Source organism: Acipenser ruthenus, chromosome 5, assembly GCF_902713425.1.
Source record: "Acipenser ruthenus chromosome 5, fAciRut3.2 maternal haplotype, whole genome shotgun sequence".
Classification (NCBI taxonomy): Eukaryota; Metazoa; Chordata; class Actinopteri; order Acipenseriformes; family Acipenseridae; genus Acipenser; species Acipenser ruthenus.
The window spans coordinates 39,745,908-39,770,271 of record NC_081193.1 but is presented as its reverse complement, the minus strand read 5'-3'; the positions used below and the strand labels follow the sequence as shown (position 1 = coordinate 39,770,271).

Below are 24,364 nucleotides of genomic sequence, written 5' to 3'. Positions count from 1 at the left end.
GTCGTCAACACGGAAGGGAAGGGATGTGGCAGCTGAGGATTGGAGGCGCGGTTGCAATCGTTTACCAAGGGGGCGTAATTGACGGTACTTAAGGGGATGTAGCGAGGTGATCTGTTCCTTTGTTATGGTTAACGCCAACCTGGAAGGAGAACCATGTTATATATCGTGAATGTTTTGTTTGTTTTGTCGTGTCTAATTATATACTTCTTTGTTGTTATTAGACGGCTAACATGATCCGGATCTATCGCTACAGGCCAGCACAAACCCGGACAACACTGCACTTGTTTCATGATTAATTGTATTTGCACCACGAGCACTACAGCACTCACTTTGGACTTGTGACTGTGTTTGTATATTGTGTGTGCATTAAAGACTGTGTTTATTGTTTCAGAACTGAAACCCGTGGGTTTTTATTGAGCAATACACATTGTTGTGTATTGCCAGTTAACATTATTGACTTTGGATTACAAAAGAAACCATCATTTCACCCATAACATTGTTGCTGTCACTCTCTTGAGAACTGCAACACCTCTACACCTACGCACTGCAAACCACTTTGCCACACATGGTGTCAGAAAAATAGGATGGATCACGCTTCACTATCGGCGCTGCTGGAGGCACTGGACAGCAGACGGGAGGTTGAGGAGAAACGGAGAGAGGAGAGGTACACAGCGCTCATCAAGAGGGTCGGTCTGGCAATGACGCTGAACGGACCAGCAGGATACGTGATGACAGCCCCAAAGGCACAGGCACAGAAGATGACGGCAGAGGATGACCCGGAGTCTTACCTGGTCGCCTTTGAACGGCTGGCTACCACCGCCACAGGAGTTCTGGGCGAGCCAGCTGGGACCCTGCCTGATCGGGGAGGCTCAGGCAGCATACCAGGCCATGACGGATGCCGAAGCCGCCCAGTACGACCTGGTAAAGCTAGCTATCCTCCGTCATCTCAACACCACGTGAGAAACACACCGCGTACGGTTTAGTGAGTACAAAATATCCCCAGATACACCCCCCATGGTGGTCTCGCAGAAGCTGTGTGACCACATGGTACACTGGCTGAACCCCACCAAGAAGACGAGCCTACAGATGGGCGAGGCGATAGTGGTGGAACAGTTCTGCCATGTGGTCGGCACCGACACAGAAGCGTGGATACGGTGCCACAACCCCGACACTCTGGAAGATGCAGTGAAACTGGCCGAGGATTTTGAAGACTCTCTGGTCTCCGCCCGGACCGACCTACTCACTGCTCCAGCTGATCACCACCTCTCTCTGCATTTCAAGTAACCCTAACCCTTATCTGGCTATTTTGAGACTCCCCCATCTCTGCTGTCATAAAAAATGCTCAAAGCTAACATGCAAATGAGGTAACACCCTGAAAGTTATTCTGACCACTGGCACTAACTCAGATGGTAAAGGATGGGACAAACTATGTTACCGAAATCCCATTACTGGGCAAAGGCAGTTTGTTATCTTTTGGGCCAAGTTTTTTTTAACCAAAATCCAGAGCAAACGTGTTTTGCCCTAGCACTAGAGTTTTCCTCCCATCATCAAAATCTGGCCCTTATGAGTTAAGGACTTGAACACTGCAAGGTTCGAACAATTTCTGATGAACTATGTTAGGATAAGTTTTCACATTTTAAGTTACATTAGTTTGGTAAGTCAAAATATATACAGACACTGCTGTGCAAAAGTCTTAGACATGTTGCATTTTTCTACTCTAATGCATTATGAGCATCAACACTTTATTCAAAGTCCCCACTAGTGTTTTCTACTATTATAACACTCTTGACTTGCATAAAGAAGGAAAAACATTGAGTGTAATAGATTGCATCACTCCATTTTCAAGGTGTGGTATCCGAAGCATAGTCAACAAATACAAAGAAACATCATCTGTAATTGACAAACCCAGGACTGGAAGACCCAAAACAGCTGTCTAACAAGGATGAGCAATACCTGAAGATACTATCCTTAAGGAATAGAAAGAAGACAAGCATTGGATTGAACAGAACTGGCACAAGGCAGTGATGTCGTTGTCCATCCATCAACAGTCCAAAGCACCTTTTAGACCATTGTTCCATAGTCCAATTTCTGTGTTCTTGTGCATATTCTAGCCTTTTAGTCTTGATCCCCTTTCTTAAGAGAGGTATTCTCAGTTCATAAGTCCTGATTTCGAGAGTGACCTTCGTAGTGTTGATTTGATGGACAACAACACCTGTGTTCTCACTGGTCTGGCTTTTTAAAGTGAATTCACTGCAGATATATGTACATTTATTTTTTGTCTACTTCAAGCATTTTAAATGGATTTACAGGGAAAATATTTGATGTATTCAGGGTTCCTGTGATGTCAGACCTTTGGTCATTGCCCATCCACCCTATGCTGGGGCCAACCCAAATTTCCAAGCCTAGCTATGCCACTAGGTGTGGGTTTGCAGAGATACATTTTTTAAAATGTGCGACAGAGGGCTTGGCCTTCTGTCACAACAACAGACATGGTTTTCCCAGAACAGAAACCCAGTTTAGCAGCTGTTTTAAATATTGTGACAGATATAGGTATATCAGGTTAATAATTTCTTATATACTTTAGATTAAAAAAAAATACAGTTATTTTAACCTCTTGCACTTTCCTTTCCATACAGCATTAAGTATTGAATAAGTGCATTGGTTATACTGAGGTCATATTCACTATAGGGGCAGCAAAGTAATACATGATTCATATTTAAAGCAAGTAGAGCTGTCTTTAAACCATTCAGGTCTAACTCAGGGTGGATTTGGTTCACTGTAGTTGATACTAAACAGAGGAACTGTCCTTAAAATTACAGTAAGTATGCAAAAAATGTTCAGTATCAAAGACTTCGAATCCCTAAAACTAAGAAGCCTTGATAGTTTGGATCTACCTGTGGCATGAAATTTGTATGTGTAGTAAAAATAGTATATGTCGTTAACTATGGAAGGCCATCTGGGTCAAAAACGTGTGCTGTTAGTATACGTTTCAAATAAATTACTACGTGTAGTACTGCAATACACTACGCGTTCTATTTTGTTAACTACACGTACTATTTTTACTACACGTACAAATTTGGGCCAATCAGTTCTTTAGAAAGGAAATAAGAGCCAATGAATTTAAAGCAAATAGTATGTGTACTAAATGATCCAATGAAAAGTTGGCTCACATTTTCCATGCTCTTCCAAATGTCATCAGGGAATCTGAGCCTTTGAATATTTTTAAAAGCTGTCTCAAAACATACTTTTTCAAACTTGCCTTTCCAATTGTTTAACTTCTGTTTGTACAATGTTTTTTATATGCCTTTACTTTTCCTGTAAAGGCATATATTGTTTAATTAATGTATTCCTTTTTATATTTACAGATAAGTTACAGAAGTAAAACATATAAAAACTGACGGCCAATACCAACAAATCCAAGTTTTATAATTGCACCCGTCTACTCTAGTACTGTGTGAAACGCTCATCGCTGTTTTTTGCGCATGCGCCATCTCTGGTACTACGTTCAGAAAAGTGAATTTTTCGTATAGATTACGGGATGTCATGATTACCACAGGTTATGTTTTTCAGACACCCTGGGCAAGACTAAAATAGACTTCAAAAGTTTTTCATATTTTTAAACGTCGATAAAATAAGCTCAAAGTTGCTCCATTGACAGTCAATAGAAAATCTTCTCCCGAGCTCCCTGTATCCCACAACCCTTTGCGTGCAGCATGATGGAGGTCCCTATAAAGAGTCAATGGAGTTGACTATCTTGGTGTATACAGAGTATCTTTGATGTAAGTGTATCGATATAAACCATTTTAAATGTGGACAGGCATATCATAACAGTATCGGTCTTGTACTGGTGTTGTAAAATCAGTTAGGACAGAAAGTGTTATCATATCTGTATATTCTAAACCGAAACTAATTTTACCAGTATCATTTTGATGCAAGTGTGAACAAGGGTATCACAGTACTGTTTTTGAAGTGTTTATAAACATTCTATGAAGTTCAACAGTGCTTTAAAAAATTAGAATACACTCCAAAATTCTCTTAATCAGTTGAAAACGTTTTGATAACTGAAAACCTGATAATAAATTATAATGCGCTTTGAAAAGAAAAGGCCTGAATAAATCAGTCCTCAAAACATAACTTTTGTGAACTGTGCATAAAATTACAATTATTTTAATGTCCATGTTTTTCAGTAATTAGAAAAAAATCCATATTTAAGATTTACTTCTGAAAAAAAGTTAATCATAACATTTTGTATGGCAAAGGCCCAGCTAAGATTTTATTTTGTAATAATATTGCACAAGCTTTGTCCTATAATATTGTGCAATCTTGCAACAGGATCATGTTAAAGATTTCTGTATGTCAAAAATCTAAAAAAAAAGAAGCCAAAGCCTTCAACTTTCAGAATTACAGAGAGAACACAAATTATTCATTTAAATAATAAAAAAAATAAGAACATTTTTAACATCTTTCAAGATCAGAGATCCAAAGATACATTTTGAAAGAAGCCTCGGGTTGCCTTCTGAGAGCAGGACAAATTAGTCTCATATATTTTCAAAGGAACAGCATGTATTGATTGGAATGATAGACTGTGCTTGGCATAGCCAACATATATGAAGCTCAAGTAAATTCCATTAGATCTCTTACACCTACAGTGGAACAACTACCACTGCACATGAATCATTTACACATCCTAGAATCAATAGAAAAATCACTCGGCATTTCCACACTTTGAACTCTTTGAGTACATTAAGTTCTACTCTGTCTGAATTTTAATAGCTTTACCTGCTTGGCAGAAAACTTTTTTTCTGCAACCATACGGTACGTTTTTTTCAGAATTTTTTATTTTTTATTTCATATGATGAATTTAAAGTTACAGTAAACGTGTAATCCCACAGTATTTGTCTGTCTACAGCAACTCTGCAACAATGTACCTCTTAAAATAAAAAGTGAACTAAAAGTTAATCCTACAAGTATATAGAAATACTAAAAGAAAGGTAATAAATTCAGCCCATACAATACCTTGTGTTCATGAAAAAATTTGCTGTAATTGAAGCATCTATCATTAAAATGTACCTCATTGCCAATAAACTATTACAGGACATCATATCCCCAGCAATGTTTACATATTACAACACCAGGGATATGATATAAACTGTAATCTCCTGGTTATGATTCCGATTTCCTGCAAATAATATGTGTGAAATGTACTCAGCTACATTCCTGAGTTGATTACATGAATAAAAATATAATATTTAAACAAAATCGTTCTTAGATATGAATAGCACAAGAAACAGCAATAATAAATGTAAGAAGTTTCTAAACACCGCAGTTTTTTGAGCAGAGCTTCAGGCTCGTCTCACTGTCTGGCTGCAGACATTTTCATTCAGTATCAACAGCACACACTCTGTTGAGTACACTAGCCTCATTATTTGCTCTGACTTCTTCAATGCAGAGGTTTCATGCATACACAGTTGGCTTTGCTGAAAAGGAACTTGGAGAACTACAGTAGCACGCTACACCCTGTATGCTACACATCCTGATAAATTATCAAGGGCCCATGTTCTAACTTACTGAATAAAAAAAAAAGAAAAAAGCTTGAAAATCCAACATCAAACATCCTACGTCATTTACTTTTCAAGGTAGCACTAAAGTCTTTTAGGCTGCATTCACACTGGTTCCGTTTCAAACAGACTTGGTCTTGTTCGTTTCCTCTGAAACAATGTATTGTAGCGGTGGACGCAGTCGGACCGGCTTTGTCTGAGGCTGCATTGCATTCCAGAACTGTTAATTTGTGGGTCTTGATTGCTTGCACTGGATCAGGCAGTGTGCACAGGGGTCACCAGATGCTGTTCACGTGAACCCCATGCGGCTGTACAGGACTTTGTCTGGGTGAGGAACGTGATCATCTATTACATTGCTGTTAGTTAAAGGTCAGTGGGCGCTGATTAGTCAAAGCCTCACATACTTGTAACTCTGTGTCTGGGTCTGAGTGGGTATGATAGAGGATTGCAAGTGCTGTGAGCTGTATTACTAGCTGTGAACCTGCTGATGCAAATAAAGAGCCTGCCGGCTATTGAACTGTGCTCTGTTGTCAAGACTGCCTTATTTTTTCGTTGGCAATTTCACCATTGCTACATTGGTAATCAGAAGTGGGATGGATCGAACACTGTGGAAAGTAAAGGAGTCGGTGGAAGGTGCGACCGGAGCTGACACAACATCACTGTCCGGGTGGAGATTGGTAGCAAGAGAGGGCGTCTCCTGAGACTTGCTGCGAGAGTGGGTTGCTGAGCAGGAGACGGAGAGCAGAGTCAGAGCAGGCAAGCAGCAAGACCCAAGCGGTTGGCAGAGAACAAGTGGGAAGTTGAGAGAACAGCCAGGCGGAATAAAGATCACCAGTAGCTGGGAAGCCTTTGCAGTGCAGCTGGAGACACTGGGCAAGCTGCACAGCTGGAGCGAGGCAGAGAAGGCGAGCCGACTGATAGGGACACTGAGGGGCGATGCACAGCTGGTCCTTTTAAACCTTCCGAACGACAGCCTGGGATAATACACGGCTCTGAGCGAGCTTCAGGAGCCTGGTCCATCCAGAGGAATTCAAGATAAGGCTGCAACACCATCTGTGGTGGCCAAAGGGAGCCTAGCCAGTCTTGTGTCGGAGCTGGAGAGGGAGAGTCGGCGGGCATACGCAGAGTCTTCCCCCGCTGAACAAGGAGAACAAGCCAGGCTACAATTCATAGAGGCACTCGGGACCAGAGAGCTCTCAGATCCTGCAGAGTGGGAGGAGGTGATGACGGAGGAGGAATCAACAAGGAGCCGACCCACAGTGCGCTAAAGCCCAGCTCAGCAAGCGACACCAACCTGTCAGGCCCAGCAGTAGTCATGGGGAGGACGACTGTGGGGGATGATTGCCACATCCCCATGTTGATTGAAGGGGTCCCCTGCATTGCACTGGTGGACACCAGGTCGAGCGTGACACTGGTGAGCCCGATATGTACCAGCAAACTGCGGGGAGTGCAGGTAGTGGCTTATTTCAGCCGGTCCCTGACCAAGGCAGAGCCACGGTACTGCGTCACCCGACAGGAGTTGCTTGCAGTAGTGGCAGTGGTCCACTATCTGTGTAGATTGCCCTTCCTCATCCACACGGATCATGCTGCGTTCACAGCCAGGCAAAGGCAGATTTAGAGGGGAATTATAGTAAGAACATAAGAAAGTTTACAAATGAGAGGAGGCCATTCAGCCAATCTTGCTCGTTTGGTTGTTAGTAGCTTATTGATCCCAGAATCTCATCAAGCAGCTTCTTGAAGGATCACAGGTTGTCAGCTTCAACAACATTCCTGGGGAGTTGGTTCCAGACCCTCACAATTCTCTGTGTAAAAAAGTGCCTCCTATTTTCTGTTCTGAATGCCCCTTTATCTAATCTCCATTTGTGACCCCTGGTCCTTGTTTCTTTTTTCAGGTCAAAAAAGTCCCCTGGGTCGACATTGTCTATACCTTTTAGGATTTTGAATGCTTGAATCAGAATCACCGCGTAGTCTTCTTTGTTCAAGACTGAATAGATTCAATTCTTTTAGCCTCTCTGCATACGACATGCCTTTTAAACCCGGGATAATTCTGGTTGCTCTTCTTTGCACTCTTTCTAGAGCAGCAATATCCTTTTTGTAACGAGGTGACCAGAACTGAACACAATATTCTAGGTGAGGTCTTACTAATGTATTGTAAAGTTTTAACATTACGTCCCTTGATTTAAATTCAACACTTCTCACAATATATCCGAGCATCTTGTTGGCCTTTTTTATAGCTTCCCCACATTGTCTAGATGAAGACATTTCTGAGTCAACATAAACTCCTAGGTCTTTTTCATAGATTCCTTCTTCAATTTCAGTATATCCCATATGATATTTATAATGCACATTTTTATTGCCTGCATGCAGTACTTTACACTGTTCTCTATTAAATGTAATTTGCCATGTGTCTGCCCAGTTCTGAATGCAGTCTCGATTATTTTGAATGACCTTTGCCACTCCTCCTATTTTTGTTTCATCTGCAAATTTAACAAGTTTGCTTACTATACCAGAATCTAAATCATTAATGTAGATTAGGCATAGCAGAGGACCTAATACTGATCCCTGTGGTACACCACCGGTTACCTCGCTCCATTTTGAAGTTTCTCCTCTAATCAGTACTTTCTGTTTTCTACATGTTAACCACTCCCTAATCCATGTGCTTGCATTTCCATGAATCCCTACTGCGTTCAGTTTGAGAATTAATCTTTTATGTGGTACTTTGTCAAAAGCTTTCTGGAAATCTAAATAAACCATGTCGTATGCTTAGCAATTATCTATTGTCGATGTTGCATGCAATTATCCATTGTTGATGTCAGTATTGGAGAAACAAAACCCAGAAGCAGTCATAATGACGGTAGAACACCACGAAATAGTAAAGGAAATGTTAAAAAATAAATGACATCTGAAGCTACTGTACTTGGTCTTTTAATTTTGTTTACATGATCAAATTAAAACATTGTAATGCTAACAACATTGTTGTAGCAAAAATAAAGCAAAACAATAACCGCATATGTGGGTAAAAAATCATGTTTAAGGGCAACCAAGGATGTATAACTCACATGATAACCATCTGTAACCCATTTAAGTTGTAATTGGGACATATAATACTTATAAAGCTCCCGTCCGTGCACTGTATTCTTTTGGATTTATACTGTTACATGACTGGTCTACAGACCATGTGTGTGTGTTTGTGTGTGTGTGTGTGTGTGTGTGTGTGTGTGTGTGTGTGTGTGTGTGTGTGTAATCAGGGAAGCGGTAAGCTTGCCTCAGCCGGGATTGATTGACGTCCGGGTAGGCGGGGACATGAGTCAGACAAGCTGCTGTGTGAGAGTGCAAGACTGTTTGTTGTTTTTGGTGTGGCCCAGGCTGACGGTCCGGGAATAATCGTCCCAATAAACCGTGGATTCAAGTACCTGCAAATTGTGTGTGTCTCATTCCTTCATTTTCCATAGTATTCCATATTAATTTGGCCATTTTAAATCATTTCAGGAACAAAAATGCCAATATTCGTTATAAGGCGAAACACAAATAACGTGGTCAACTATGGACCTCGACAACCGCGTAACAACGGGGTAGCACTGTAATGCAGTGAAATGTTATCTTACTTTACACATCCACAGTACTTTCAACTATTTAACACTTTTTCCGTCATGCAATTGACTAAGAAAGATTTTGTTTTATTAAAATAAATAATACGTTCTTTAAACCTACGTTCATTGTTATTTTCTCTACATTGTCAGCTTAGCTGTATCCCTCACAAGCTGCTTATTTATTGTGTGTTCAATAGCTTCCCTGCAATATTGTTTGCTCTTTGAAAAGTCCTGCTTTGAGGAGGTTTGTTTGGATCGCAAAGGCAAACTGTTGCCCTGTCTTCAAAATTGCTTAGATGAAAATGATAATGAGGCCGCTCCCCTGGCGGTAGCACAGGTATAAAAACTCCTTCAAAGTGTTTAAAGTGCTGCATGGCGATTTCATCTACAAACAAAGGGTCTTTTGAACCAAATTCAACTGTTTCATGTTAAGTTTCTCTAAAAACGAAATATGTGTTATGTCTTTGTTGGTTTTGGTGTTTGTGGGTTGTGATGCCATTTCCAGTAACAGCAGAATGATTGTTGTGTTTTGTCGTTGTTTGTTGAGTTCTGGTTGTTCTCTGTGGTTTTAGTACTACTGTCTCTTACCGCTAGTTCCCTGTCTGAGAAAATAATAATCCAGTGTACCTTGGCGTAGATTTGGTGGTTTCGATACGCTTTGTTGGAGTTTAAAGCCTTTTCATTTTCTGAGTTGTTTTGAGTTTAATGCTCAATCAAAGTTGTCAAAGTTATTGTTACAGGTCACAATTTGGCAGTCAGTTCCCGTAATAAAGCATAGTGAAAGCATGGTAAAGCATAGGAAAGTAATGTAAAGTAAGTGAGGTATGGTAAAGCATGTTAATAAACATGGTAAACCAGGGTACATTATGGTTAATACATGGTATTACCATGGAAAAAGTGTGGTAAAAGTGCAAACAAACTGCAAAAATACCATGGTAAACTAGTTTAAGGGTTGTAAAGGGTAAATTTAGAACCTGCTACTCTAGCAGAGGTACTGCTACAGTATATTAGTGTTATAGACAATGCCCCCGTGCTAACCTCTCATGGAGAAGTGTAGTGTACAAGGTATATTTATATTTGGACTAATTTAAATTGTGATCATATAATACCTTATTTGAATTATAATCATGTAGAACCCACCACCACTGGAATAACCATACTGGACAACATTTTTAATGAATACAAAGGTACAGTTTTATTACAAATAAAACTAAATAAAGGAAAAATTAAAGGTGCAACAACGAAACTAAAATAATACAGAAAGGAAGAATTAACTAAACTAAACAGTACAGAAAAGAAAGTTTAAACAACTACACCCCACTCCTGCTGGTTGATTAGCGATCCAAAGCAATCTATGGGAGATTCCCTTAAAGGTTACAACTGTATTGCTGACAGCTATTTAAGACGAAGGTTAGTCTAAACAGGGGTATCGTTAGTAACACAAATATTTACTTTCGTTAATATTTAATAATCAAGACATTGTTAAATTAGTCTCATATATATGTTTCGAGAATTATCTGTTATCAAGACAGCTAAATTTGGATTCTAGCCATAAAACGCAGAATGATAATTGCCTTGTAAGAGCCTCATCAATTTCAATAAATCACATACCAACAATTACTATAGTGTTCATTAACTCAAAGCATGAATTGAAAGCAATACTACTGTTCTTACATTCTACTTAAAACAAAATGTTAATTTTACTTGTCTTCAACAATACAGGCGCTTGAAGGCTCTCCTGCTGGCAAGGACAGGTCCAGGTTCCAGGGTCTGCCTTCCTCATGTTTCGTCTCCACTTCAGGGTACAAAAGAAATGTCTTTGCAAAACAAGAGTCATTAACTATTTAGGTATTCCACTGAAACAGCAAATCCTCCACAAGATGTGCAGTCTTCGTCCGGTTATGTCTGGGATATTCCACATGAAAAATGAGGCACTGCTAGTTCAGTAGATTGAATATATATCAGTCTCTGTCGACTTCAAATGTTCATCCAACTCTTTCTCCGGTGATCAATCGGGGCTAAGTTAGAGATTTGATTACAAGTACTTTTAGGATTTTAGACGTCTTATGCAGCGGACTCCCATACCAAGGCAAACACTAGAGTAGTTATCTCATATTAGAGTGTCTGAAAATATCTCTGTACAAGCTGGTCGCAGACTGTGTCTTCAGATCAAAGTTCAGAGACTTGTTTGTGTCAAGAGCCTTGGATTTTGTGTCGGGAGCACTGTTTGAATGTCACGCTCGTGCTTTTCTACCTTTCTCTTTACCCCTACCCCTGTGATTGGATAGTTTGTTTATTTTGGGCTGTGCCTGAGTCCACGTGGAGTGTTTTTTGAGAAATATATTCCTGAAATATAACTGTCATATATGTACATCTTTGCATCCTGGCTACTACAAGTTTTGAGCATAGATTACATTTTAATAACAACAATATCATAATTTGATTACAGTCAATGGAGTCTGAAATACTTTACTTCCCAGAGACATAGTCATAGCTTGCCTTTTTACTGTTTATCAAACAAACACTCTCTGTTATTTAAACAGGAGTGCTGGTGTACCGATCAACCCTAAGACTAAGTAAATCTCTTGCTTAGAAATAAGCATTACGCAATATGACAGAGCATATGAAACCTTACATTTGGTTCCATAGAAAAAAAAAATGTAAATATTATATTTTGTAATAATAAAACCTCAATCTATAGCTATGGCCAAAAGTACATTACCCTAGAATTAACTAATTTTGTTTCATAAAGTCGAATGAAATCTACTGAATAATGTTACGGTAACATATTGAATTATATACCACTTTGTAGTTTTACATATACTTTATGACAAATTGAAAAATGTGACATTTCGAAATCTAACATGAAATACTGTACTACTATTATGGCGTCTGGTACACTTTTACAATATCATTTTGTAGTTTCTTTGATTACATGATGTTAAATAAAAGATCTGACAAACGCAATTACCTTTTTTATATGGAAAAAAATTGAAGCAAATTTGATTGAAACAGAATTTAAAGGGTACATAAGGACATTTTAATTTTATTGTGTTATATGTTCCCATGTGTTGCAACAACGGTTTATGTAAGGTGTATGTATTGTTTTATTTATTTATTTATTTATTAACATTTTTTAAACTTTTAAATTGCATTCCCTGCCTCAATATGGCTTTCCCATGTACCCGCATGGACCTCTCAGAACTACATTTCACATCATCCTCCTGCTCACTGGTAAATCCATCTCAGTTACATATATCAGCAAGAGGATGATGGGAAATGTAGTTCTGAGAGGTCCATGCGGGTACATGGGAAGCCATCTGAGGCAGGGAATGCAAAGTTTAAAGTAGTGGTCAAAATGTAAAAAAAAAAAAAATGAAAACAATACACACACCTTATGTAAACAGTTGTAGGAACACATGGGAACATGTAACACAATAAAATAAAAAGGTCCTTATGTACCCTTTAATGTGTGCCCAAATTCCAGACATTTCTAGCTACTGAATTGCAAGAAAAACATCAACAACAACAACAACAACAACAACAACAACAACATACATACAGGAGGGGCAACTGCCATCTGCCTTAAATACAATATTCAAAAACAGACAAAAAGGTACTATAAGAAAGGGGAACTCATAAGGTTCTTGCCAGCATCAGACTGCTTGGTTGCTTTGGAAGTTATCTGGAGAAGTGATATCAAACTTTACTTGCTTGGGATGTTTTTTATTCAGCATCATGAAAGAAGGTTTGTGGTTCGTATTTGCAGTACACCAAGTCCTTGTTTTTTCATTTGGCACATGCAGCAAACCTACTGTAGCACAACATAACACTGTACTTTATCATTCATGCTTTTCTGCTGTTCCCAGAAAATATGTTTGTTCTTTTTATGTGTGTTTTATAGTATCTGGAAAACCTTAAAAAAAACATTATTAGGTAACATTTTACAGCTTAGTCTTTAATCTATTTGCTCTTCCTGATATATGTTGCACAATTCTTCAATATTTCAAATAAAATCTCCATTTCCAAAATGCAATACAATATGTGTGTATCTTTTATAGTACACCCACACCTCGTTATATCGCCCCTCGCTATACTGCAGATTCGGATATATATCGCGGTCATGGAACTGGCTCCTCATTTTTACTGTCTAACTGTGTATGCCTTAGCTGCAGTATACATAGGCACTTAGAATTAAAAAACAACAATATAAAAAACAATTCAAAACAAAGCATTAATATCGTACTGTTATCATATATACACTTATTGCACAATAACACAAAGCAAATGAAATACTGTAATCTACTTGCTGAAGCGTTTTTTTATTTTAGCCAACGAGGTGTTCACGTGTGGCAGCAATGCACTAGCAAAAGCCACAAGGCAGTGACATCAGCTCCCTGGAACAAGCCTCCTATTTTGTTGTTGAGAATGGATTACAGTATTTAAATGCAGCAGGTTTGTGCATTTGAGAAAGGAGAGGAAGACTCGGGAAATTAATTGGAGACTGAAGTTGATGAGAAGCAATTACCCTCCGCTGTACGAATTAAAACGGTGTGCTGCTTTTTATACGAAAAATGAGAAAAAGCAGGTTGCGTAGAGGATTTATACTGGACCCTGACGCACCCGATAAAACGAGGGAGTGGTTGTACAGTATTTATTTGTTAGCCTATTTGTTTTTCTATGGGTCTCTCGCTATATCGCGGACCTCGCAATATATCGAGTGGGTGGTGTATATATTAGTGCATCAGGGCTGTGTGTGGATGGAACTGTAAAAGTATTTTAATATACAGTAGTCTTTAAGAAAATGGAATCGTGCTGGAGTTGCATTACCATTATGGATGTACTGTCACAGATTGTCTGTGAACACCAATGGAAAATTGTATTTACGTTCATAGTGGGGTCTGCATCTAGGTTAATCTTAACTGCTTCCTTTTAACTACTGTATACAGAACAGTCCACAGTTCAGGAACTCAGCTCAGGACCTGTCAACCACAAGACATAGCACAGACATTTGAACAGCAATTAAAAGCTGTCGTAAGTCTAATGGTCTGTCACCATCAGTGGCAGAGTGGAAGCCCTGCCGGTGTAATGTGTGGGTGTGTGTGGGGAATATCGGGGTGGCAGGGAGGGGTTAAATTCCTCCCTTCCAGAACACATGTGGGAATGTGGCTGGGGACATAATGGAATATTTGATGATTAATTAGGCTCCAGCCACAGGTGTATAAAAAGGGCAAATCATTGGTGTTAAGGTTGGTGAAGGAGTGCTGTGCTGTGCTGTGCTGTGCTGTGCTGTGCTGTGCTGTGCTGTAGGGCGAAGGTACAGTAGTATTTTGTGTGAACCTTTTGTTTTGGCCTTTGTGACTGTTAATTTTTTTGTTTGTTAGTGAGTTTTTGTTTGTTAGTTTTGTTATTAAAAGTGAGCAATAGCACTTAAACTGCAGCTTCTTGGATCTGAGTCTCTCCCCTGACGGTAACAAGCCTTGCCAGTGACGCAACCCTGTCACACCATCATATACCAGCTTCTAAGTGTGTATTCCATTTTGTAAATAGTAATTCTGGTAATGGAACAGTTCCTTACTAAGAAAAAAATAACTGACTTGACAGTGTTGAACCAAGTCACAGGTTTGTATTTAAATTCTAAAGTTCAAACCCAAGTCAGTCAAAGTATCCTAAAAATGTAAAAATACAATGTGAAAGCTAAATGTGTACATAAAGCAGATGATTCAGTGGGAGTCTTTTTTTCCAACTCATGAAACAGACACATTACAATAGCAGGAAACATTAATTTTCAACTGCAGTAAACTCAAGTCGCATTTTTTAAGTTCAAAGCCAATATTGTGAAACGTACAATACCAGTAAGGTGAGCATGATTGGTGCCACTTGGGCTACCATGTATTTATTTGCTGGAATGCTAATATTTTATGAATAAGGTCCATATTTTCAATTATAACATGCACTATTTCTTCTGAAAGAAGAATAAAACTAGGGCTGTCAAGCAATGAAAAAAATGGATCATGATTAATCTCACAATTACAATTAGTAATCTTAGTTAATATTAGTTTTAATCGCATATTTAATTCATACAATTACTGCATCAATTTATTATTATTATTATTATTATTATTATTATTATTATTATTATTATTATTATTATTATTACCTTCTTATCTTCAAGATCTGCTGACCCCACGTGTCTCTGGCTGTTCCCTGAGATCGGAAAACGCTAATCTTCTGACAGTCCCTAAAATGCGTTTGAACTCTGTCAGAGCCAGGCCGTTTAGTTATAATGCCCCTTGTCTTTGGAACTTGCTCCCAATTCAAATCAGGAATGTTAGCACAATTGAGTCTTTTAAATCGTGTTTGAAAACGTATTTGTTTGGGTCTGTTTATTTGTAGCTGGATTATATATTAGACACAGGCTTTTTTATATTTGTTTTGTAAAGTGTCCTAGAATGCTTGCATGAAGAGCGCTATATAAGTGACATTTGTATTGTTCTATTATTATTATTATTATTATTATTATTATTATTATTATTATTATTATTATTATTATTATTATTATTATCTAAAAAAAAAAATAATCCAGCATAAAAAACCCTGTTGTCCTATTTCTCGATTAACATTGTTGCCCCTTCTTTATAGTTTTATATTTATTTACACAGAATTATACAGAAAGACTCCAGCATTTGCTGTTCAATTGTTTGAACCAACTGCTCAATCACAATGGAGTCAGTTTATTACTCATCTTAATGCATTTCAAATTATACTGTATATTTTCTTATCATTTTCCTTTAAAAAGGTATCTTTTACTGATGTTTTTCATCGCTGTTTAAAATACAAAAGTATTCTCTTTTATTAATAACTTTAAATTGTCTAAATAAAACAAAGCATTTATAGTCTCCTTAATTGTAATTACTATTAAATATAGTCATATAGTATATACAGTCAGCACTCGAATATACGACAGTTGTGTTTACCGTCCTTGTATTAAGAAACAAATCATTTCCCATTATACATGTAACAAATGAATGCACTTGCCTGTCACACATGATTTCCAACTCCAGTTTTCTGATACAAATGTTACAATTTATTATTATTATTATTATTATTTGTTTATTTAGCAGATGCCTTTATCCAAGGCGACTTACAGAGACTAGGGTGTGTGAACTATGCATCAGCTGCACAGTCACAACAACGGAGCACAAAGAGCTTAAATGACTTATTCAGGGTCACAGTAGCTGAGAAAAGCTCTTTTCTTTAACCACCACCTCCTAATTTAGTTGATTATCCATCACAGCCTGCATTTTTTTTGTTCTCATGCTAAATCAGTTGTGCAGTTACACATCACTTCCTCCAATTTCACATCGCAAAAATGCAGTAAAAACAAAGTGAATGAGACAAGCTATGGTAATGTTAAACAGTTAATCATTAAACAGTTTTAGACACTGATGAATTAAAAAAAAAAAAATCTGTGATCTTTAGTTAATTTTGTGCATCTTCATTTGCAAGTGAACTGTGACATTAGGGCCTTATTGAGCTCTATATTCTGCAATTTTGAATACTGACTTTTTATTCCATTCTAATTCTGGAAACTGTTTTTTTAATGTTTTGCTAAATTGCATTTCCTTTTAGGTTTTACACAGTTTGTGCATGGGTACATTTTGATTTAATTTTGCTGTTGGGTCGTTAATGGTGAATTTTACATACTGTTACAATACATACTGGATTTAAAAGTACAGTATGTACTGGATTACAGCCCACGTGTTGTCTCTTTTGGCAAGTGATATTTTCAGAATCATATCGTTCTGAATTAAAATCTTCTGTTGAAAATATACCAACAAAACCAACTACAGTACATCTAAATGAAAGCCTACTTATTTTAAAACAGTCCATATATATCTATCTATCTATCTATATATATATATATATATATATATATATATATATATATATATATATATATATATATAGGTTATATTATCATACTTGATTCATGGTCATGTGGAGATCCTGAATTTCTAAAAGTATACTCTGTTGAAACTGACGGGTTTCATTTGTTGTTGTGTTGTTGCTAGAAAGTGTATTTCGAGAAGCGTGTTTAGTACACAGGTGGTACTTCAGATTAGATGAAGCCTACATTTGTGATACTGAAAGTTTCAGTTTGACAGTAGATACGTTATAAAGTTTTTTTTTTAAAATAAACTTCCCATTTACAAGTCCTTCACTTTTAGTACTTTGCAGCATAATGCAGTATATGACTAAATTTCTATGCAAACACCAACTGCACTAATTGTGTTGCATGCGCTACAGTATATTATTAAAATGGTGCATCAGGGATTGAATTATGGTTGCTAAGAGGGTCAAGACAGGAGCTGCGAAATGAACATGTTAGAGTTAACTGCAATTAATTGGCAGCCCTAAAATAAACACCTGCTTATGTTTCAACATTAGTAAGGAATAGCTTATTCTAAGTATACTCATTCAATTACATTTTTGTTCATTTGTAGTTTTCTAACTTTTTTGTTGTTTCTCCCTTCAGAAAAAAAAATGTGGAAATGACATTGTAACCCCTATAGTATCAACTTAGAAAACTTCATCATGGGTCATTTAAGACACTTCATGGACACAGTCATCGAGACTTCATCAGATTTAAGCAATCTGCAAGTGGAAAGATGTATAGAGGTTTTAATTGACAATGTTATCCAAATTTCCATGTGCAAATTTTGTGAAAGCGTACATAAAACCTGAAACAAAAAACAAGACCCTATAAACACACGTTCACCACAATTTTACACTTTCACAGTAACTGTGTTTGTCAACCTGTCTATATCATTCTATATCATTTATTCATGACTCTACTCAACAGAACACTTTTGTTAAGCTTCACCTGAGTGGCCAACTGCAACAACTCACCCACCCAATGGGTTAAAAGTGGAACAGCAAAGGAAGGAAACTACAAATAAAAAAGCAACCAAAAATAACTGTCCGCAACAACACAGAGCAAAAACATACAAAATAATTAAAACAGTTTATATTTTCAGTTTCCCACCTCCCCCCACCTTTTATTTTGGAATGCAGCCTTAAGGTTTTAGTACATACCTCAACCATTAAACAAGACATTTAACCATAGTGGCAGATCTGTGACCTGTAAATGCCTTGAAATCTCTGAGTGGCGCTGCTTGCACATGAAGAAGACTTGCTCTGCAAAATCCAGCACATCCAGTGTAATTAAATAGCTGAGTCTAGAAGAGTGCAATTTCTCTTGTTCTTGCTTTCTAGTTTGTCTTTCTTTTTATTATTTATTTCTCTCTCTTCCCCTCGGGCTGCGCTAGTAGCATGGAGCTGTATTAGATTGTTGCAGTCCACATGCCTGCCTGCTTAGATGTTTGACTGAATGCCTTGGCTGCACTGACAGACTGAGCAGGTCATAGAGGGCCAGCACCACTGGGGAGGTGTTTGTCAGTCACTAGAGGCAAGAAGAGACAGACCAATCGGCTTCAAAGCTGCCAGGCCTGGTGGAGTGGACAGCCTTCTGTTTATGCTTCCTCATAGTGACGTCAAAGGGCTTATTTTTTCCCCAGCATCTGCTATTAATTTAAAAGAGCTACTATGAGAAGAATGTGCCAGTGATTCAAGGAGACTTTCTCTTGCCCTTAAAGTTGCAGTGTGCAGTGACATTTCCTTCTCAGGAGAACAAGGATTGCATTTCAGTGCTTGTGATATTGGTCTTATTTTTGTGGCAAGGTACAGACAGTGTCCTGTGTTATTAAGATGAATTGGTGAACAAAGCCAAATGGGCTATATGCCAAAATACTGCTTTAGCTGGATTAAGAAAACATATTGTTCTTTTTCATTATAACTTGACCCAGCCTTGCAATATGTAAATACTGAGGTCCATATTCACAAAATGCCCTTTTCAACCTGCTTTTGTAGTTTGTTAAAAGTTAACCTAATGATAATTTACAATATATATCAAGTGAAAAATAAGACTTACAATATTAGAAAAAATAATTATGCAAAGTTAATTTATTTTTTTTCTCATAGTCAATAGCCTATCCTTTTGCAGTGGGAGCTTAGTCGTTGTGTTTAATACAGTGCTCCTCCTTATGTAAGCTGACACTTTATACAGTGGAACAAGGCAGTCATGACTCCCATTTGCCTGATAATGCCATTACAATACCACTTGAAAGGTGGAACGCAAATGGCACAATCCCCCCATTTTTTTGTAAAGACCAAACATGTATGCTTTCCTCAAAACTAATAATTTACTTTCATAACAAAAAATTGCACAAAGAAGAAAAAACATATCAAAACATGCATAACACATTTTTCGAAGTAAAACTTGTGTCAAAAATAAATTTTCGGGCACTTCCAGTTCCCACATCTATTCATCAGCTACCTCTATTCATCAGGCAACCTACAGTAACCATCATCTTGTGTTCATATTTAGTTCACAGAACAGGAGCAAGGGATCTGTGGAGTAAAACCTTGGGAATTTAAATAGGAATTTTGTGCTTGTGACTTTAGAAAGAGGACAGGATTTCCCCTTGGCTCACGGAGAGCCGTCTTCGCAGAGGCCTCCAAGGCTGGGAAGCAAGCTCTATTTCCACTAAGGGGAACCTAGAGTGAGGATAGATTTGGCCAGGGGTGCCCTCTGGCTTGCGGAGAACCTTACTGGCAGAGGACAAGGCCAGTGCAGCTGGGCCTCGAAGGTTGGGAAGTGAGCTATACTTGCCCCCAAAGGAGGACCCCCCGGCTACCCATAACTGCGCCACCAATGCAAAGAAGAAGTTAGTAAAGTTAGAGGTTAATTAGTAACAATTAATAATACAATAATCAATAATTCAATAATCAGTAATACATTAATACAATAATATTTATTTATTTATTGTTATATTAAGAGCTAATCTCACTGCTCAGCGGAGTGGAAAACCCTCCCTGTAGGAGGAAACTTTTGGTGGTCCTGGCAAAGAGATGGCCCCCACTCGGGGCATACCAGCAATATTCTGTTGCACCAAATAGATATCAGGGAGAGAAGAATGAATGTATGTGAATGGAAGACCAGCGCCCCATTTTATTGAATAGAATTGAGGGACCAGCTTTAGAAATGAGAGAGGAAAGATGAGTAGAAAAACAGTTTAATATTTTGATAACACGGCTAATGTTGATGAATCGAGGATCAGAGGGGTTGGAGGGGTTACGACAGGAAAGATAGTGGGACAGGGAGGAATAAGGGCAAAGAGGAGAGTTGAATTTACAGAGCTGCACAAATTGACCCTGGCAGAGTTGGTCTGTTTTGGAGATGTGAAGAGGAAAGTGAGAGTTGGGACAAGAGAGAGGTTGCAAGAATGTCCAGGGAGGGAAAAACTGGACGGAGAGGGGACAGCAATTTCAGAACAGCTGAGAAAACCGAAGAAGGCAGAAAGGCAAAGAGATTCCATGACTATTGTTAAAAGGTGAAAAACAGCCTAGGTGGAAGATTGTGATGAAGTGAAAGAGTAAGAAAGAGGAGGGGCACTCTTTGCCATCCCCCCCAAGGAGACGGCGAATAGCAGGGTTAGACGAGAGGAGGGGAAGAAATATATAGTGGTATTGAATGCCAGCTATCTAAGATTTGAGAGTTCCCAGGGAGAGGTGCAGCTTGCCTTTTGCATGAAAAAGGAAAGACTGAATTAAATCCTGGTTAAAGGGTGAAGAGGAGATCTGATTTTGCTTGCAGAAGGTCATGAAGGCAGACCAGCCGTTTGCGTTGGAGAAGTGGGTGGATGGAGTGAGGACAGTGGCCATATAATATTGAGCAGAATTGAGGAGATTGTGAAGGGAAGAATTTAGTTGAATATCTGATCGCTGAGTGGAGGAACATGCAGGGGGAAAAGATGAGCTGAGGGAACTAGACGTCTTGAGCCAGGAGATCTGTAGGCGAGAAAGAGCAACGGCAGTGTTATTAGTGATACCAGGAAGGTGTCGGGCTTGCAAATTAAGTTATTGGTAAATGAATTCCAGTGAGCCGAAGGAGGAGTTGCATGACGAGGGCAGAAGAAGAATGACCTTTATTAATAATATGTACGGTGGACTGATTGTCACAGAAGAATAAGATGTTTTATTTTCTACCACAATAGGCTCCAAAGATAGACTACGACGACAATAGGAAATAGCTTGAGGAGGGCTGTGGATTTATGTTGTGGGGGAAGAAATTGGATTTCCAGAGGCCCAGCACTGGAGGACCATTGTTTAAGGAACACACTGCCGAAATCAATGAAGGAAACGTCAGTATGAAGTAAACGGGTGTGGGGGCAGAAATAAAGTCATCGTAAACAGAGAAAGGCCGTTCCAGTGCTGCAGGAGGGAGGACCACATCCTGATGTCTTTCTGCGCTTCTGATGATATATCGATGTAGGTGCTGAGATTTTTGACTTGTAGAGAGCTAGGAGACGAGATATGAAGGTCATGTCTTGAGGAATGATGCAAGTGGTGAAATTGAAACGTGCCAGGAGTGAAAAGAAGGTCCTGTTTTGAAATGGTGTGGTTGATCTGGAAGGATTGAATGACATGACTGAGAAAAGGGTGTTTAAGAATGACTTTCAAAGCATCAGAAATGTCTGCTTTGGCTATCCAGGATCCCTGTCTGGGTGATTTAATGGATAGCATCAGAAATGGTGATATAGTGAAGAGAAAACTGGTCCAAAGGAATGAGTGAATTGATGCTGCTGATGGAAGAACCGAGTGTGGCAGAGAGGTCAATGGTGGGGCACTTCTTGCCTGAAATTTTTCCAGTGGCGACTGATTCGTAATTGAGGGAAGGGAAGGGAAGGGAGGGAAAGGGCCCTCCATGAAGCCCTTGAAAATCCATCAGAAAGCTTGGAAATAAGATAGGAAACAAAATTACAATCAGGATGGTTTTGGAAAGTCTCAGATAAGACAGGGATGAGAGTAGAAGTGATAAGGAGGATTGACAGGCATTTAAAGGAAAGTAAACATTTTTACCTTCAATAATATTGCATCTGATTTGAGTGGCAAGAGTGCCTGTGAACCACTGAAGCAGAGGAGGAGCCAGCTCTAGCAGTCGCAAGTGTGAAGAATGACAGGTCAGCAGCGGAGGTGGGCACGGCTGAATAGGTGGAAGTGACGGACACTGTTGGAGTGACTAATGCTGAGGGAGGGGGGCTCCAAGCGAGTAATCCTGTTATGAAGCAGATCCAGGTGGTCAGAGGCTGAAGAAACAGTAGCATTGAGAGGTTGAATGAGATGTTTGATATCATTGAATATTTGGAGACGCAATTCAGATAAAGAATCTGAAGAAGCGGCAGGATCAGGTAAAACAGCTGCCTGTGGAGCTGAATGACAGGCAGTTGAATTGAGAGCTCGTGGAGCCTGCACAGCAGAGGAGGAGCATCCTCTGACAAGCCTGGTTTGTTGAACTGATGTAAGGAAAAAGGATTGGCTGAGATGGATTGGCAGTACAAAGTAAATAAAGAGATCTTATTGCTCCCTGCTGGAATTGAAATTTCTCTCTTTTTTTTTTAAAGGAGGCAGCAGGTTCAGCCGTGGCAATGGAGAAGAGTCCAACGTTGTCGGATAGAGGAGAAGCAGTAGGATGAACAGATTTCTTTGAGAATTATTTTGTGTGGATAGAAATGTAGTCACCATCCGAGTCCGAAAAGAAAGAAAAGTGCAGCGGTGAGTAACCATTTTATTGCTAAATTGATAATCTTCCAAGGGGATTGAAATGTAGGGGTCTGCAGAGCTGCATGGCAATACGCAAACGAAAAAGCAAGACAAAGAATAAGGGTGCAACCCAGGGTTTAAATAGGGTGGTTAATTGATATTGTGGCAGAGCATAACAGGGGAGGAGTTCCTGCCCCCTGAACCAAACATAAAGGTTACAATGAATTCCACTGTTAATAAAAGGCAGCAAAATCAACGTGATTATTTCAGTTTTTATAAAGGATTTAGAAGCAAAACCTCATTAAGACGATCTCTAGTAAAATGTTCCCTTGTACCTCATAAAAAAATACAGTACTATTGCAGTAGATTTTTGTAAGGGTTAAACTTTGTTTACAACATTGCATTTCAAATTAAGCTTTACAAAGTTTCTTTACAAATTCTTTAACGCTAGAACCGCCACGGCAGTCATTTTGACGGTTTGAGGTATTCAAATTTAAATTACTCTGCGTGTCTGAAAGTTATGCGGTTGTCCGTTTATGACTTTTCCTAAATACATATATTAAATGCTCTGACAGTGTTTGAAAGGCAGGATCACGAAAATAACCTAGAACCGCTAAAGCAGTCATTTTGACTGCCTCTCACAATACATGTTTTTATTTTGAATATAACCTACAATATTCATTTTTCTTATATACAAGCCTGTTGTTATCTCTACCCCCACTGAGGGTACCTCTGCAGTGCCAGCTGCTTTGTCTGTATCGTCTCCTGTGGCAGCTGCAGGCATGTCAGCCATGCCAACCACTTCACCTGCAGCAGTACCAAGGACAGCGACTCCAACTGCATTGCCAGCACGAACAGGCATTCAGGAGACTGGGAAGGATAGCACTATTTAGGAAATTATAAATCCTGGTGTTGACGCTGTGGGAAGACTGCACAAAATGTTTTGACTGAAACCTCAGGTCCCACGCCGCAACACTGATAGCACTCAGTGCATTTCATTTGTTGATTGATATGCGAATGCTACACCACATTCAGCGCTGTACTGTAGCAGAGGCACATAGGATACAAAATGATGATTGGCAAAACAGTTGAAGAAAAAAAAAAACAGCTTGGTTTGAACAGTGAACAAAGCAAGAAGAGAGCTTCCACCATCTGCACAAAACATGCAACCACAGCTGTACTCCAGTACAATTTTGAAACACAATAACTGTGCTACGTTAACTGTTTACAAGTGCAAGCCAAGAAAGAATGTAATTATTCTCAGCTCCCTTCATATGTCAGTTGCCATAGGGACTGTTGACAAGAAAAAAACAGAGATTGTGGTTCCCTTTCAATTCGAAGACGACCACCAACCAGTAGTTTGGGGATATGCCTGCCTTAGCGAGGTATTCGCTGAGTGTTTTATATCAGAGCTGCCGATAGGCCCCTTCGTGGAATGATGTCCTCGGTTCCGCCTGCCGAGGGAAAAAGTAGTCGTTCCGTGGAGCTCATTTCCTCTTTTGCCTCTCACCTACAGTAAGGTGTCACTAACCAGAGTGTGTTTTTCGAAAA

General features: G+C 39.0%; 1 protein-coding gene across 1 annotated transcript in view; it reads right to left on the bottom strand.

Annotated features, from left to right (window-relative positions):
• Positions 1–18,548, bottom strand: part of LOC117402429 (cAMP-specific 3',5'-cyclic phosphodiesterase 7B-like) — a 92,278-nt gene extending 73,730 nt beyond the window's left edge. Inside the window, exon 1 of the mRNA XM_034003557.3 lies at positions 18,248–18,548. Coding sequence (XP_033859448.3) covers positions 18,248–18,268 — 21 coding nt within the window. The 5' untranslated portion in view covers positions 18,269–18,548. The remainder of the gene's footprint in view (positions 1–18,247) is intronic.
• Between the last annotated feature and the right edge of the window lie 5,816 nt (positions 18,549–24,364).